This window comes from Mus caroli, chromosome 5, assembly GCF_900094665.2.
Source record: "Mus caroli chromosome 5, CAROLI_EIJ_v1.1, whole genome shotgun sequence".
Lineage (NCBI taxonomy): Eukaryota > Metazoa > Chordata > Mammalia > Rodentia > Muridae > Mus > Mus caroli.
The window spans coordinates 90,955,038-90,974,421 of NC_034574.1; the positions used below are offsets into that span (position 1 = coordinate 90,955,038).

Sequence of the window (19,384 nt, forward strand, 5' to 3'; positions counted from 1 at the left end):
GAGAAGAGAAGAGAAGAGAAGAGAAGAGAAGAGAAGAGAAGAGAAGAGAAGAGAAGAGAAGAGAAGAGAAGAGAAGAGAACAAGAGAGTGAGGAGGGGGCAAGCAGTTCCTTTTATAGTTAGTCAGGCACACCTGACTGTTGTTACTAGGTAACTGTGGGGTGGAGCCTACACAAAATGCCTACATTCCTCACTGAAATAAGAAAATACACATTAGCAGCAGGATCCAGGCCAAACAGTAAACAACAGTAGTCATGAACTGAGTTTTTCCAATCATCCAGAAACATTAGTTCATTCTCACGAAGTCCATTGGCACTGTTTCCATTGTGCAAGTCAGGAAAGCGAAGTTTCCAAAGGTAGCTCACCAGAAGCTCTGACTCTGCAATCCAAGAACCTCCTCTATCCAACATACCTAATCTTAGTCCTCCACACATGTTTTAGAGACTTATAGTTAAATTAATCTCATAAACATTAGCCTAGGAGTCCTTATCCAGATTTTTTTCTATAATCATAATTTTCATGCTTAACTACAGTACCTTTTTTCTATAAATGGGATACCTGTTCTTGAATATATAATTATGAATAGTTACAATTTTTAGAAAAGAATTTCAAAATTGTTGCAAACATGGAAAGCACAGTTGTTTCCACTTTTGAATTCTATTGTTCCTTTAGAGGAAATCCTTAAATCCCTGGTATGGTATGGCATTGTCATGAAGCCAATGATGGCCCCAAGCACAAAGGTAGTTAAAGGTTACCTCCAGCCTAAAGCTGATACTTGGAGCGTCACTTGTCCCAAGATTGCAATGTACATAGTAGGTGTTTTTTGTCACATGTTATGCCCTTTCTCTCAACTCCAATACACTGTTCAATCGTATCCCTCTATCACTTCTACTTCCAGTTAGTATGCATCTAACAATGGAATCCAAATTCTCAGTTATGAGATCGAATTATGGTCTATAACATTAAATAAATATTGTGTTTACATAGTTCAGGACACAAATGGGCTGCAAAGGCACAGTTCATCTTTATTTGTCCCAAATGTGTACATGATTTGAAAAAGCAGGCATATTAATAAAACATGTTGGAGAATCTAGAGCCCCAAACTTGAACTTGTGTCAATCTAGTCTTAATATTCCACCCTTAGCCTGTAAAAGTAGGGAGTTGTATCAATGGCAGAGTTTCTCCATGGAAGAGATTGACAACATACAGGGATGTTCCTTGTAGTGTGTATAACTCGGGAGCTCTATGAAGTCTTATAATATCCGATAATAGAAGGATTTTCAAAGCACCAATGTGCTTTTATAATCTTATTAAAGCCACTTGAAAAAACAGCAATAGACAATATAGACTATAGAATTAAATAGAATATAGAAGCAAACATGCATACAAGATCTTTCCCTTAAGAATTACTAGTCTACTGACATAAAAATATAGATAGCTAAAGTGTTAAAAATTACTCCAATCTAATTTCATGTAGACTATAAAAAACCTTTCTTATATAAAGAAAGTTTGCAGTTCTATTTCCTGTTATAAAACATCTTATTAAACCCAATATTGCAGCTTTCTTTATTGACTTGTGTTTATATATCCATATATCCATGGATATACTAAAATCATACTCCAAACTGGTTGATGAATGTTTGCTAATATCAATCTCTCTGTCTTTTACTAATTAAAGCAACAATGGCATTTGAATTGACTAAGACACCAATAATAAAAGGAGCACAGCCAAACTGGGAGATGCTTAATATGATGGGAATAACAAAAATGAATCACAGTGTAACTGACAGGAATACACACAAAACTTTACAATGGAGTGTGACTGAGGTCAGGTGAAACAGACATGAGCACAGGTCTTCTATGCAATTGAGGCACAGATAACTGAGGCTTGTTGTTAACAAAATGTCAACTAGAAGGTTTGTACTTTTCCTGGGCATCTCAATATGCTGTTCATACCACACTTAAAATGGATTTTCAAAGTAAAAGACAAAAGAAATCTTTAAAAAAAATTTTAAATTATATTTTTAAATTAAAAAATTTTTAAATTTTAAATTATAAAATTTTATATTTATATTTATAAAATTTTATATTTATATTTATAAAATTTTATATTTATATTTATAAAATTTTATATTTATAAAATTATAAAATTTTATATTTATAAAATTTTATATTTATATTTATAAAATTATAAAATTTTAAATTATAAAATTTTTAAATTATATTTTCATGGTCCCTGGTACTCAATTAATAGCTGATAAAGTTAAATTCAAACACACTAAATTCTTTTACAGGAGAAATTAGTAAATAGTGCTCTGACTTATTATTGATTAAATAAAATCAATTAGCCCTGAGAGTCACGGTGCCTTAGTGCACCTGCAGATATATGAGTAATCCAAAATAGGAAGGAGGGCTCCATGCCGAGGCACTCTGATCTAAGAAGTGTCATATGTCATGAAATATGGTTAATATTTAAACCTACAGTAACCTAGTTGACATAGGTGCATTTGTTCCCAACAGACAGACAAACAGACAGATAGATAGATAGTAGACAGATGCATAGCTTCTGGGGAAGATTTCCGTTTTACAATCCATTAAAGAGAATTTTTTTAAAAGTAAGTGAAAATGTCAAAGACTTTCACTGGAAGCACTAATAATTCACCTCCAATTTGCACACACTGAAAATTAAACTGACAACCACTCAAAGAGTTCTTTAAATTGTGGTGACTTCAGATATTCTGAAAGCAAGCACAGCCATTGAATCCTCTGCAGAGCGTTCTTTGCATTAGCTTTGAGAATGATGCAGATTTTAAGTTGAAAAGGGTGGTCTTGGATTTGTGAGCAGTCCAAATAAGCCACTGCAAGTTATGGGCACAGGTGTAAGTTAACGTGCTGTCTAGTTGTGTTCATTAAAAATATTAAAGGGATTAAAGGAATTAAATCATTTCTTTTTATTTTACAGTTATATATGTATTTGACCAAAACAAAATTACAGCCAGCAAGATTGACAGCTTTTAGGAGAAGCCAATGCATATTCAGTATCGTATGAACATTCCCATGTAAGGCACACTGTAAATGCCTCTAATGTTGCATTAGCAACAAATCCTTTTTAATAAGCTGGTGAATTTTAATAAACCACTAAATGTATACACATATATAGTATGTATATATATGTATATATATGTGTACATATATGTATATATGTGTTTACATGTGCACATGTGTATGTATATATGTATATATTAATTTTTTTAAATGTCATGTTTCTGTCATCATTACATTGATAAGGTAAGTTTTGTAAGCACGTATGTAGGAAGCTCTAAGTGCATACTTGAAAGATTTCCTGTTCGTCATCATTTTCTAGTTTTCAACACACGCACTAAAGCCATTTCAGCATTTGAAAATATCTTCCTTACATTATGATGGAAAGTGCTTCTCTTTAACTGTTAGTCTTTCCTTCTCCTTTCTTTGTAGTAAAGAATAAGTCAAACCCTTCCCATGATAGAACTCCTGATGCTTGATGAGGCCAAGTGGCCATCACTCAGGAGCCACGCCTTCACTCAGACTTGGAAGCATGTGATTTAACATTCTCAATTGGACAATGTCTTGAGGGACAGACGTACATGTGTTAAATGGCAATGCCTGTAGCTATATCAGATACTCGGGAAAGAGATACAATGCTGACCAAGTAAATATAACATAACATGCCGATTGGTATACTCAGAAGACACTATGCTATGAAAAAAAAGGAGAACGTTCCATGATGGGAGAAGATTAGAGTAACAAAAAAGATCTTCAGTTTAACTTCCTTCATCAAGATTCTAATGGTTATAATCCAAATAAAGGCATAACTGATGTCCTGGTATCGAGGATGGCAAATTAAATCATCAAGTCTCATTCTTTACAAGAAAGAACAGATTGAATCAATAATGTTTGTATCACCTGCTGCCAACACAAAGGATCTAGGGACTGCACAGATATAGATACACACACATATGTGGGTATGTTTTTGCAAAGAAAGAGAAGCTTGGTAAAAAGCAAACTTCAGCCAACTAAGAAAAAATAAATCAAATTAGTCAATTGGATGCCAGACAAATTAGGCTTAATATTGAAAAGTAACAACGTTCAGGAAAAAAATTTTAACAAATTTTCAAGCCCAGCCCTCACCACCAAGTCACTGCACATCCCAGAGATCCTGTATCAGATTGTTGAAATGACCCACATCTACCATCTCTAACTCCAAGGACTCTGTCTGTGGCTTCCCACACTGCCTTGTAAGAGAAATAATGCTATCACTTTCACTTGATTTAGATATTTATTTCATATTTGCCAGAAGATTCTGGCCAATGTTTTTGCAAGCACATTAAACTATACCATATGCCTCCTTAAGTCATCCTTATCAAGCAAGCTGTAGATTAGGGCTCTGCCTCGTTCTGTTCTGTTTTTCTTTCTTCACAATGTGTTTATGTATGTTTACCCAATTTATTCTGTTCTTTTTGTCAAATTACAGGTTTGAAATCTCAAGTATTCCAGAGCAGCCGCGCTATTGTTGCTGTCTCCCGGAGCACAAGGTCAGAGGACAACCTCTGTGATGCAAGCATGTGTAATGATTGCATAGCACACCTGGAGCCTGAGATCGAGGATAGGAGCCAGTCATATTTAAACTCAAAGAAGGCATCTTACTATAGATAAGCAACTGACACAAATAAACTAAATAATCTACAAAAAAAACTGCTAAGGTAATTTTATAAGTATATGAAGTTTTTATAAAAGAAATTATGTCCAATGAGAAGAGTTGGAAAAAACCCACGTACTTTCACATTTACTTTCTTTCCCATATCCTAAGACATTGTTCATCTTAGCCAAAATCTCTATCAAGTAAATTTGGTAAACACTGATCTATTTCAAAGAAGCTGCTCAAAACCCAATCGCAGATCTGTTCAGCAGGGTTATTCCTAGCTAGGAGCTGCATTGGGCACTTTAAATTTCTTTGTTTTGAAACTTGTTCATTCATTAAATTTGCAATCTGACCAATTCATCCTTACTTTGAATGCATCTTGATCATTCTTTCTCTCCCCCGTCAACACCACATATCCCTTTCCCACATTCGAGTTTTTGTAACCTGTTTTTACTTTGTAATATCAATATTTGAATATAAGACATCTTAGCTATTCTGATGAGGCGGGCTCTTAGTCCCACCTCCCAGAAAACATCCATCTTAGCCCTCATTTAAATCAAAATCCATAAGCACATTAAAAAAGTGCATCACAAAGAGGAGAGAAGGAGTAACGGAGCAGGCTAATGAGCTGAGGCGCGTGTGTGGGGGTCAGCTCTGAGACCATGCATCTGCCTGTGAGGCTCTCTGTCTAGAACTACTTCACCAGTGAGTTGTTAATTATTTAGGTGAGAGAAGAGGGGGACCCATCACCACATCTGTCACCCTCACACAGGACAAGCCTCCCTTCACTGATGGGCCAGATGTGTTCATTTGAAACACAGACTAACTAGCTATTTAATGGGTTTGAATCTTTAGCCAAAAGGTAATTAGGCAAACATATTAAGCATCAGCCGCCTTACAAGGCTAAACTGTCTTGGTTCTGCTGATTTTAATTCAACCTTGTAAGAACTGGCCACGAACAAAAAGGATCTGAAGAGAAGTCAAGGCAAAGAAAATAGTCTAAATGATGTGCAGCATAGGAAGTAGAGAATACAATGGTATTTCCCAGCACCCAGCATATTTACAAACTTCTCTGAAACTTTGCCTTGGTGATTAGCTAAAGTCTGATAGCAAAATAAAACTAAATAGTACAAAAGCAATTCTTTTGGATGAGTCTCCATCCCCAAACATTTTCTACCTACAAGCAAAATATCAATACCAAAAGCTAAATAAATGACCGGTTTTTTTGTACCCAACATTTATCATTATGTGTGAGGTTTTTAAAACTCATGTATCTGAAGTATTTATCCTGTCTGCAAAGCATTAAAGAATGTCACTATGTTACTATGTTACATTATTCAAAAAGAGGTGCCTGGGAGAGAGCAGGTAGATGTGCCTGCTGCTGAGCCTGAGGACCTGAGTCTGATCCCTGGGATACTCATCATAAAGGGGAAGCCAAAAGCCATCCTACGACCTCCACATGAACATAGCAGGCACATATGGACACATGTGCACAGTATACATGCATACAGAGGTAAGCAAAAGTCAAAGTAAATATTTTTAAAAGTTTAACTAATATATGGCATATAATAAGTATAATTTCATTTTGTAACTACATAGAAGAGTAAACTCTCTCCTTTATTAGCCACTTATTTTAAAGTTTCGTGATTTTATGTTCTTGCCAATGGTATGTCCCCCTAAAATAAAATTCTGACCATTTTCTCCTAGCTGATAAAGGCCTCTTCCATCATAAATAGAATGATCTCCTTTAACTTTTTGTATTTATTGGTTAAAAATTTTTTTTTCTTTGAGGAAAAGTTAACCACCTTTCAGCAATCAATCAGTGCTGAGTGAGTTTGCACTAAGGCAGGCACTGGGTCATGCAAGGACGTCTACAGGAAATGAGACTCACAGCATCTATCCTCGAAATAACCATTAAGGATTTGGGGGAAAATCAAGAACAGGTAAAGAGACTGAGGAGGCTTCTGGGTGACAGCAAGTACAAAGGTGACGTTGGACCAAGACTTAAGGAGATAAGAGAACATTATCCCACGTAGAGGGACTAGCAAGGAGGACAGTACTCACAGAGGTATAAGCTGTTGAGTTAAGAGACAGGAAAAAAAAAAAAAAGGGCAGTGGTGTGGCCATAGCTGAGCAGAGAAGCAATGAAGAGAGGAGGCCTGAGGAGTGAGGGTTTGGGTCCTAGAGAAACATAGGAAAACTGTCAGCTCTCCTTTACCTTTGTGTGGGATGAGGAAATTACTCCCAACAATCCTACCTGGAGGGGTCACTAACACAAGCCTATCTATTCCAGTAGGATCACTGAAGCCAAAGTAGAAACATAAAGACCAACAAAGAGATTAATGATTTTGGCAAGAGATAATGAGGACTTTGCCCAGATGGAGCAAGCTGATGTTGAATGTTATGGTCCAAAATTAGTGCTGAGTGAGTTCAAGATAAACTGTGCATGAAATAAGAATGAATCAATTATAATTCAAAGAGGTTTTTTTTTTATCTGAATGACAAAAAAAGATGTTATAATCAATGCAAAGACTAGAAAATATAACTTAGGGACAGACTGAGCCAAGTGACATGAAGACCAGCAACCAACATGAAACTCCAAGTTCAATTAAATAAGTCCAAACTTGAGTGGTTTGCCATGCCTAATACAAGATCACTGAATTCTACTGTATACTTGGGGCAAGATGATGTCATGAAAAACCAAACTATCATCAAGCCCAATGCCTGTCTAAGTCAGTCATGGGCAGGTCATTACTGATGTTATATTATCAGGCAGAACACACACACAATGAGTAATAGTCTAAGTTCTGAAGTAAGATAATATAGCCCGTTTGATCTATTAAAAACACAAAAATGAAACTGTTAGATTGTTTTAGCGCCTGGAAATGCTGTCCAATAGCTATATTGAATACTTTCACAAAAAACAAGTTCTCATGCAGTCTGTAAAATACAAAAACTATTCTGTTTGATTCCATGAAGGAAAAGATAATCTTCATTGTGTGAACACTGTTTTGACTTGAGATTATGTTTACTATGTTTATACTTTACTATACTTTATACTAATATCAGCATTAAATAATTCCATCAGGTGCATCAGCACTACAAACAACTGCACTCATTAATATCAAAGTAGAGATCATCTCAACTTTTTTAGAAATATTTACTTCATAGTAAAGAGTATAAGAAAAATCAGAGAGAAATACCGTAACTATTAAAATTATTTTTGCATTGACGGTTTAAATAAGAGTCTTTATTCTTCATGGTCTACTGTCACAGAAAAGGAAGAGGGAGTGTAGGATTGACTGAAATGCAAAATAAAACACAAATTAATATGTACCGTGAGCCTCATTCCACTTGATTTTATATTTAATATTGATTCAATTCCATAGCAAACATTTCAAATCTTACTTTGGAACACCTAGGTGTGTGTGTTTTTGTGTATATACATTCAGTACTATAAAGGTCAAACTAACGGGTGAGTGACCCTGGTTATGTGCAGGCCACTGAGTAAGTTTTAGGCCAGCCTGGGCTATATGACACCTTGTACTCAAAAGACACAAGAAGGAAACGAAATTACCAGTGTGCAATTGCTGTTTTATGGGAATCTGTTGCATGTTTTATGCTTAGTTTTTATTTGGTTGCTATTTGTTTTTATTAAGTGAAGAAAGGCTTTTATGTGGTAACACAGAGAGAGAGAGAGACAGAGAGAGACAGAGACAGAGAGAGCCCCTCACAGAGCAGAGCAGTCACCAGTCACTCAGGAGCCAGGAATCCATTTTGAGTTGTCTTTGCAATGCACTTACTCTCCATCTTTGTTCAGGACGGGTGCAGGACAAAGGATGGAACTGGGCTGAATGCTCACTGGCTTCTCACCTAAAATAAAGAATATCATTTAGTTAATAACAAGTTGCACATCACTAATACAGTCTCATTTTTAAAGTACCACACATTCTAAAATAAGAACTAAGATGGTGAGTATGAGAAAGACACACACACACACACACACACATTTAAATTCTGGCTAAAAAGGCAAAAGAAAAAGAAAATCAAAAAATGAAGAGTTACAAAATCTTGATACAAAATTATGGTAAATCAAAAATTAGATTTCTTTGCTAAGATGGTAATATACAATTATAAATATAACTTTTTATCCTGAATGTTTCAAATACCTAAGCCACTCAAGGGTAAATTAGATATTATTTCTAAGAGACAAAATTTAGGATGAATGAACAAAGAAAGACTAGGACCTAAGTATAAATAAATTTGACAAGATAGCTGTCGCTACAACATATAAGCACACCTTAACAAGCTAGATGCTTAAACTCCCTTAGAGTTTTAACAGTGTGTGTGACAATTCATCAAGGAGTGGAACTATTGAAGAAATTTACATATACAAATGGATCATCTCAGAATGTGAATAATGAAAATACTCTTCCACCTCCATGTATTTGAGAACTGAATTCAATAAACTGAATCTTATCAATGTCTATATTATAATCAAGCCAAATGTGCAATCCAAAAGAGTCATATAAACCCAGCACTGTCATACTAATAACTATTGAACAGAAATAAAGTTAGGCTTCTCAACTATGGAATTTGTTATGCATATTTTACAAATATCATTTTGCCTTAACAAATGGTGTTCCTCATACAGAGAAGAGAGATTGCTGCCCATATTTACTAAGCTGAGATGCTCACCATTTTAATCTAACAAGCACATACTGACAATTTGCTGTGTGGCCAATACTATGCTAATACCATCAAACAAACAGCAGAGTTATAGATTCATCTCTTTAAAACAGCTCTACCAGAGTTCATTGATTTTAGAGACCGAAATACCCATTGATTGAAAAGACCATTTTACTATTGAACTAACATACTTAGGAAAGTAAGACCCACTGATGGGCAGACTACCACTCAACTCAGTTCTAGAGAACCCTGGAGGTATAAAAGGCCAACAGCACAAAAATCAAACCAAATGACAACACAAGAAATTCTTCAAGAAACTGAAAGGTTACTTGATAGTAAGTATTGAGAAGAGATGGCAAAACCCAACAATAACACTAAGGCAACAGGCAGTGAAGTTGTCGGACACAATTGCATTTTAAGCCAAGAGTAACAAAATATAAGTCTGGACAAAGAGCAATTTGATCACATGAGTGATGAAGTTAGTCCAAAACTTAGTATTTGGTATTCTTTCTTTCTTTCTTTCTTTCTTTCTTTCTTTCTTTCTTTCTTTCTTTCTTTCTTTCTTTCTTTCTTTCTTGTTTTTGTTTTTTGGTATTTTTCGAGACAGGGTTTCTCTGGATAGCCCTGGCTGTCCTGGAACTCACTTTGAAGACCAGGCTGGCCTTGAACTCAGAAATCCACCTGCCTCTGTCTCCCAAGTGCTGGGATTAAAGGTGTGTGCCACCGCCTAGCTTTTTTTTTTTTTTTTAACTTTCATCTCTGCTTGTTATTAGCTGTTTCACCACAGGATGGTAATTCATACATCAAAGACCATCTTCTGAATAATGAGATTACTGAGAACAGGGTCTAGTGTTTATTAAGTCATGAGCAAGTATTACCTCTATGAAATAATTATTATTCATATTATTATAGAAGCTTTATTTTTTCTCTAATGAAAAACTGTAGCATAGCTGAATTTAATTGAATGAGAAGAAAGGAAGGAAGGAAGGAAGGAAGGAAGGAAGGAAGGAAGGAAGGAAGGAAGGAAAGAAGGGAGAGAGAGAGAGAGAAAGAAAGAAAGAAAGAAAGAAAGAAAGAAAGAAAGAAAGAAAGAAAGAAAGAAAGAAAGAAAGAAAGAAANGAGAGAGAGAAAGAAAGAAAGAAAGAAAGAAAGAAAGAAAGAAAGAAAGAAAGAAAGAAAGAAAGAAAGAAAGAAAGAAAGAAAGAAAGAAAGAAAATTTTAGGTTACAGAGATGGCCCTTTTCCAGTAGAGGTGGGTTTGAGGATGCTGCTTTTCCAGTAGAGGTGGGTTTGAGCCCCAGCACCCACATAACAGTTTACAACCATCTATAACATGTCTTCTTCTAGTCTCTGCAGACACTAGGCACAAACATGTATAGGCGAAATACTCACACACATAAAATAAAAATAAATGCTTCTTAAAGAAGAAAACATCCTCAAGATTCTGCGCGACAAAGACATTTAGGTGACGCTGGTATTCCTGGGGACTTACTCTTTGTATATGTGCTGTTTGCAGTGAATGTACAGAGGACACTGCCATCATGACTGATCGACGTGACTGCTCTTCCAGTCAGAACAACTTGAAATTTCTCTAGAGATAAAAAAGAAAAAAATAAATAAAGAAAAAAAAAAGGTGAGCCCTGTAACCAATGGTTTTTTAAGAACAGCCACAATATCGGGAGCTTCAGCACATATTTCCACACTCGATCCTCTCCACCAATAACCGTGATTATGAGACTCCAGCCAAGCTTGCTTCCTTTAGACTCTCTAGGTAGAGATAGTGGAGATGGCATTCATTGTTGCACGAAGCTGCTACTTTGGTTTTTATTAGAGTGTTTTCCAGTAGTAACCCAGGTATTAGAATTAAAATAGAGCAATAATTACCTGGCTTATTTCTGTTCCCCCAATTCTATTCTTATAGACTTTCCAAGAAAGAATGCGCTCTTTCTCTTTTCTCTCTCAGTCACTAAGTTCAGGAAGTAAATAAAACAAACAACTTGTCAACCTGTTTTGTCAGCTTACAGTACAGCAGATGTTCTGCTGTTTGGATTACTGGCAGCCGTGACAGGGACTAGAGGAACCTGCTTTACTCTCTCCCTATCTACAATGTCTAAAGACACTGAATTTTAGAAAAGGAATGAATATGAAAGAATATGCTAGAAGAAAAGTTGGCAGACCCAATCTCTTAATGGGCAGAGAAGACGTGCTGCGTGACTACAATCGAATATGTAAGCGATCCCAATGGTGATGGCCTCTTGTCCCAAAGGCAAACTGAAGTAAGAGAAATGTTACAGAGTTGATCTGAGTAAATTACAATTTAGGAATTTGACAGCTCTGTGGCAAAGGGAGTTTGGGAGCCCCACCAAAAAAAAAGTCAGCAAGGCTCTTCTAGAAAGAACATAGGAAAAATGCCAGTGTATACATGTGTGTACACTCACACACATTCACATCATAGATCTATCTTGTGGGAAAGTTCCTACTTTAATAGTATAAATATGTTGGTTGAACTGAAGGTCTGGGGTTTGGAGGTTTTGTTCTTATTTTTCAACATGTATTAAATATATATCTCAAATTTTGTTGAAGTTTACAAACCAGGCAAAATCACTTGTGATGCCGAAATGGACTTTTATACTCAGAGTTCCTTCAGGTTAATTCACCCTAACACCCTCTATCTTTCTGGACTTCTCCCTCCTACCATCAAGCCTGACACACTGTCACCAGCTACCAAAGCAAAGCCTACCGGCCACTCTCCATTAACTGCGTCATCAAAAGAGAAGTACTCATATGTTCTAACAATGTACAGGTATACCTAACATGTAATTCAGTAAGAGCATGACACTGTTGTCAGAAGGACAATGACTCACATATACTGAATCTCCGAACCTGCCTCTGCCTCACTTTCTCCATCTGCAAACTTGGACTATACAACTCCTGAAGAGTAATGTTAAGGTGACTAGGTAAAACTGTAGATTCAAGGAACATGGCTTGGAAGGCTCAAGAAGGGATGTAATAAAGACAAGCTATTATCTTAATGTAGTTTCCACCTACTTGCCTATGTTTTTCCTAGAAAACTAATGTTCTCCATCCTTAGAAAAGACCCCACTGCTCTGGAATGTTCCCGTGCATGTTTCCTGCTCCCTGTCTCAATGATCATGTATTAGGGAGCTAAGGGATGCAGGGCTAGAGAACACATCCATCCGGTAACCACGATGTTCTGTAATAAATTACATATGATATATTCCCCTTCTCCTTGTTCAGGATGGGACTTTTTTTCTCCTTTTCTAAATAAAGTTGTGCTAAAAAGAACTCTAGGTCAACTTGAAGAGGAAAGTCGGCTGGGGAGAAGCAGACTGCCTGGGCAAGGATGTCTGGGAGGTGGGAACCTGAGCCTGCTTTGAGAAGCAGCTGATGAAGCCACCTGCTTCCTTCCTGCACTCTGCCCCTAAGTCACTTCCCTATGAGCCTGGAGCTTGCAGACATGGCCAGGTCATTAGAGCATAGAGCTCTGCAGTTCCAAATACAACCCAATCAGATAAAGGAGTCTATATTTTATTTTATTTGCCATAGAAAAGGTCTTAAACATGAACTGAATATACAGAACATTCTAAAAGCCTGTCACACAATATGCTCATTATTTAAAATAACATTTGAATCTTAAAAATTTGAATTTAAAATAGAAATATTTCAAGGAATTATTTAAAAATTCTTACACAAAAAAAGATGCCAAAAAAGTTAATTTTGCTATTCTCCTTCCAACATGAGTTTCAAATCATATCTTTCAGCTAGGGGGGAAAGAAAAATAATGTCTTACATGGTATTTTTAAACTCTAAACACTTACCCCCTACACAGACACTTGAAGGACTCAATTCCAGGATTTCAGTACATGATTGAGCTAATATCTGAAAAGGATAAAAAAAAAAAGAATAAGCTATAAGACTAATTGTAGCATGTGAGTCCCATGATTATTAACAAAGTCGAGGTCCACTGCCTATATCAAAAGATGTCAGAGAAAAGTCAAATCACCACAACACATAGAGCTACAAAACTCTGTGTAGGCACTGTGTTGTCTCAGGGTCTAACACTGTACATGGTAAATCCCCTATTTTATCAGAGTAAACCCAGATGAACACAGGAAAACTGAGCACGGCCTCAAAATCTGAACAGATTAACTACAATTTCCTCATATCAATACCAATGCTATCCTTCCCAGTCCAGCCAAAACAACAAGACAGCAAATCAAACTGCCTGCTCAATCCTGCTGTTCTTTATGTTTTCTGTTTTGAAGTTCAAAGATTACCAACCCATAACAGCTTCTTTCTTTGACAACGTGTTCCTAGTCCATTTCCCAGGCTTAGCTCCCAGGGGACACAACTCCCTTGCATGTATCAAACATCACACTTGCAGAACGCAGATCCCTTGTGAAAACCAAACAATTATTCTCAAACACAGTCTGCACTCAAGCATGTACAACGCACTGACTCAGAACCGCTCCACTTAAAGCGCTCTGAGACACAGAAACCACCGCACGAGGCACAGGGCTACGAGTGAGGAACAATGAAGTAAGCTGCGCCTGATAGTCACCAGAGTTCTGCCTCTATTTTTAGAAACTCCTCTGCACTGCATTATCAAAGTCAGACAAAGTCCAGATGGTCTGTGATCAGCGTTCCGCTCCTGATAGAACTTGAAGACAGATGAAGTGCAGAGGTGGTCACATCCCCTGCTTGTAACCAGACAGGACGGAAATCCCGCAGCAAAAAAAAAATTGCAAACCTTTCCTGTGCTATTGAATTACAGAGGAAATTCAGACACTCAGCGTCTAAAACCACCTGTGAAATCACGGACCTATCCATGCTGAACGAGCCTCTGAATAAGAGACATCGTTTGAACCTTTGAAAGTTTTTTCCAAATGAATACAATTTTTCATGTATGATTGAGTCTTCACTACAAACCGCATAAGATTTGATATTTGAAAAAAAAAAAAAAGCCACCAAAATTCTTGGATAACAACACTGGGGACCAATGGTAAAATCCAACATACTCTCCCTGGAGGGATGGAATCTCTGGTCAATAACACCTTTAAATATTTTCACAGAATTTGTGTAACAGACTCTAAAGGAGAAAACTTGTGTGGGCTAAGACTAAACCGAAAATATTCCAACTAATAAAAAAGGGCCTGATTGATATAGCTTAGGCTAATAAAGGAAAGTTTTCTTAAAAAAAAAAATAGGGAGTCATAAAGTTGGCACCAGTGTGTGACATAAGCCAGGTGAATTTGCTGAACATGGCCTCCCTTCTCCAGAACTCGAGCCTTGTGTTGAGAACGGAACTTGCTTCATCCATGAGAAGATACTTTTTGGAAAAAAAATCAATCAGCTTACAGAGCAGAACTACCCCATGATGAACAGCCTGTTCTGTACATACAATGTAACCAATAACTGTTTAGGTTGAAAAAATAAACTAGAAATAACATTTAAAAGGTCTCTCTAGTCAACAAACCAATAATCACATCGGGACACAGATAAGTCAAGACAGTTTTTTAAGAAAAAGCACCTAGCCCTTCTATAAATTATGAATTTTACAAATGCGGGATGATATAATTTAAAAGAAAGTTTATCAAAATCACTTCCAAATGAAAAAAATAGTCAGAGAAGAGGTGGGTAGACAAGACTGAAGAGAGAGTTAATACAGATTTAGAAATAAAAATGACTTGTAAATTTGTTTTCCTCATCTAGAATTTACCATATTCTATATTAAGATGGCAATAACTAGACACTGAATACTTTAATGTTGGAATGTAGTTTACGTGCAATACTTTAAACTGTAATTACATTAAAGCACAATAGTTCATTTTTTAAAAAAATAAATCTTCTATACAAGAAGTGACCAATGAGAAGCTCAAGATGTCAAAATGGAGATCTTTTAGGGAAAGAAAACAAGAAAACAGGGGCGTTACAAGACTGTGGATAGGATATCGCTTGGAGAAGATGCCCAGCCTAACACCCTGCGCTCACAGGGATGCCTGACAGGGACAGAGGGAGGAAAGTCAGAAAACTTATCCAAAGCAGGAGGCTTATGGCTCTGGTGAAAAGGGACTTGGATTCCTACATTTAGGATAGGCCTGAAAAAATGTCTAGGCCTAAAATCAAGATGGTTTTAATGAAACAGCGATTCCTGGGGCAGATGGGTCCGCAGTGGTACAGAAGAATACTCTTGCACTTTGTGTGGTTCAGAGGGAAGGTGCTGGACCCAACACCATCTTCAGAAAGAAGCTACTTTGAAACTAAACTATCCTTAGGGGCTGAGGTTGGGGAACTGTCACAGGGCAGGGAGTTGGAATTTAGTCTGCAACCATCCCAGGGTAAGTACAGCTTTTAATGCAGTTGTAAACAGCTGGAGGTAGAAGTAGAAGCCCCAAAGCCCAAAACAGTAGAAGCCCCAAAGCCAAAAACAGAACGCAGCAGGAAAGCTAGACTCAGGAAGTGGAGTATGGAAGTGAGGTAGGTAGCTTCCCCTCTTAGTTTCCTGGAGCAGGTCTAATTAATTATGAATACTCTGAATTTGGGTCACTTGGAGATTAGAAGCTCAATGAGAACAACCCACCACTGGAACTAATTACCTGTTAGGCATTGCTGTAGAACCTAAATCCTAAATCTCTCCCATGCTCCACTAACACTACAGCTGCATCCCGGGAGGCGGGAGAAGGATAAAATATTCAGGAGAGCCTCCTACTTGTTCAGAGCTCAGTGTGTAGCCTTTCACACTCCCTGGGGATTTGGGAGACACCAAGAGAAAAACATTAGCTACCTTAGGGAACAGTATGGACTGTAGCATCCAGAAGGGTGAGAGAGTCTACACAGAGCAGACTGCAAAGCTAACCGTGAGCAGCCCTGGCACTGTTATGCAAAGGAGGGAAACTGTGCAAATAAAACCTTGAGACCCCCAAAGTATGATACTCAACAGGAATATCTCCCAATACAACCAGAAGCCATACACGCAATCACAGCACACAGACACCATAAATATGAAAAGGCAAAGCATCATGACTCCTTCAACACAGCAGAATTCTGCAACTACTGATTGAAGACACCAAGAACACTCCTAAAAAAATGTTCCACAAAGAGAAAGAGACAGAGAAAGCAAAGGGCCAAAGTCATTCTCCAAAGCCAGTAATGCTCTGATACCAACTAGATTAAAACATAAAACACTCATGCACACACATGCATGGATGCACACACACACACACACACATACACACACACACACACACACACACACACACACAGGTACATATACACACAGAGAATAAAGACAGATGGACAGATGGACAGACAGACAGACAAACAGGGAGGTCTGTAGACCAATTTCTCTGGTGAACATTAACAAAGTTCTTACAATCACACTCTTGTGAATATATCCAGAATTGCACATATGAAGCTGCAGAGATTCTCCGTGGCTGTTAGAGCACTTTCTGTTTTAGGAAAAAATGCAGTTTACCAGCACCTGCATGTTAGACCACAAGCATCTGTAACACCACTTCCAGGGAAGAGGAGGTCTTCTTCTGGCCCCTGCAGGCACCAGATATGCACATGTTACACATACATGCATGCAGGCACATATTTCATATACATGAAATAAAAGTAAATTCTGTTTTTAAAAACTTATCAAAAAAATCACAAATGCATTATGACCAAGCCAGTCTTACCCCAGGTAAGGAATACAAGATTAGTTCAATCAAGTAATGCAACACAGAGAGACTTAAAAGACAAAAAACACATCAATGCCTCAATAGATGTAAAAAGGCCTTTGACAAACTTCATCTCCCTTCCTGATAAATGCCCTTAAAAGCAGGAATTAAAAAAATAGACTCACATATACTAAAGATTATGTACAATAATTTTATAGACAATATAATACTAAATGGGGAAAAAGCAGGAAACATTTTCTCTAAAATAAGAAATGAGACAAGAGTGTCTATTCTCACTGTTCTCGTTCAATATAGTACTCTTCAGTTTTAACTCAACCAAAGCTGTAAGAGAAAGACATTAAATGGAATACAAACAGGAAAGGAAAAACATGAGGTATCCCTATTTGCAGATGACATGATCCTGTAGTTATAAGGAGCCTAGTGACTTTAACAGAACATGCTTATTTATTATAAACACTTTCAGCTCTTGCCTCCAGTTTCCTACCCTGTGTGAGTTTTTATCCTGACTTCCTTTGATGAACTGTGCTGTAGAAAGAAGTGTAAGCAGAATAAACCCTTCCCTTTCCAAAAAAAAAAAAATAAAAAAAAATAAACACTTTCAGAAGAGTCTCACGGTAGCCACTGAACATCATCTACTCAGCAACCTTTCTATATGCCAATAAAAACATTCCCAAGGATGAAACAAGGAAAATATAACATTCACAATAGCGTCAAGGAAAGCGAAATATTGGAAATAAACCTAACAAAAGAGGTGAAGACCTCTATGTTAAAAATGTTAAGACAGCTATAAAAGAAACTGAAGAGGACACGGCCCAGGGCTCCCATGTTCAAGAGAAAGAAGACACTGTGAAGACTGCCATCCAGCCAAAGGCAATCTGCAGATTAAATACAAACCCCATCAAAATCCCAATAAAATTCTTTGTAGAACTAGAAAAATTAATTCCAAAATTCTTATGGAAGTACAAAATCCCTGACTCTCCAGAACAATGCTTAATGGACAAAGAAATAGTGGCAGAATCACAACACTCTATGTGAACATTCCTACAGACTACAGTGCCACAGGAACTAAATCACAACACTCTATGTCAACACTCCTACATACTACAGTGCCACAGACACAAAACCACAACACCCTATGTCAACACTCCTACAGACTACAGTGTCACAGGAACTAAATCAATACTCTAATGCCATTAAAAAATAAGACAAATATGCAAAAAGGCCAGAATAGTACAGGAATTCTACAGAGCTGGATGTAGCCATCGAATTTTTGACAAAGATATTAAATATGTATTTTGGAAAATGATACTCTTCAATAAATGGTGATAGAAAAACCAAACATCTACCTTATTATTCATTCCTATATGGGAATGAGGTTCAGTCCATATCTCTCACACTGTATAAACATAAATTCAAAATTAATCATCGACTTTAATACCTGAATCCTTGAAACTGCTAGAGGAAACACCAATAAAGAACCTTAAAGATGTAGGCACAGGCAAGGTCTCTCTGAAAAAATTAATCTAACAGCATAGAACAGAACTCCAAGAGCTGGCAAATAGGATTCTAAAAAATTGAAAAGCTTCAGCACAGCCCAGGAAAGCAGAGAATGAGAAAGATCTTCATAAACTACACAGCTCACATGGGTTTAATATCCAGTCTATATAAAGAATTTAAAAATCAAGCACCAATAAAATCAACTCATTCAATGAATGAATGGGCTCCTGGACAGAATAAACAGTCCTCCATAGGAAGATAGGAGTGGCCAAAAAATGTGAAAAGTACTCAACAGCCTTAGTCATCAGGGAAGCACAAATTAAAAGCAGTTTAGCTTCCATGTCACTCCAGTTAGAATGGCTGTCATCAAGCACACGGGGAAACACAGAATAGTGAGGAGGAAAGGAAAGAACCAATGCCTGCTGCCTGGCTGTTCTTTCACTCTTGCTGTCAAGTGCATCTGCTCTGCTGCTGTCACTGCTGCTGCTGTATAGTTTCTCACTGTATAGAGCCCAGTTTCTTTGTACTCTATGTCATAGATACCACACGTATGCATGTGCAAATATATACATATGTGCACACATGCATACATAAGTGCATATACAGACTCACACATAAACATGTTTAAATGCTTTCTTAAGAAAACAAACTAAACATAGAACATGACACAGCCATACCACTCTTTTTTTTTACTTATTTTTTTTTAATTTTTAATATTTTTATTACATATTTTCCTCAGTTACATTTCCAATGCTATCCCAAAAGTCCCCCATAGCGCCCCCCACTTCCCTACCCACCCATTCCCATTCTTTTGG

The 19,384-nt window shown here is 37.0% G+C and overlaps 1 protein-coding gene across 1 annotated transcript in view; it reads right to left on the bottom strand.

Moving 5' to 3' along the window:
• Positions 1-19,384, bottom strand: part of Antxr2 (ANTXR cell adhesion molecule 2) — a 130,046-nt gene that overhangs the window by 80,081 nt on the left and 30,581 nt on the right. Inside the window, exons 8-10 of the mRNA XM_021163097.2 lie at positions 13,206-13,266; positions 10,859-10,957; positions 8,481-8,550 (exon numbers count right to left, since the gene is read on the bottom strand). Coding sequence (XP_021018756.1) covers positions 8,481-8,550; positions 10,859-10,957; positions 13,206-13,266 — 230 coding nt within the window. The remainder of the gene's footprint in view (positions 1-8,480; positions 8,551-10,858; positions 10,958-13,205; positions 13,267-19,384) is intronic.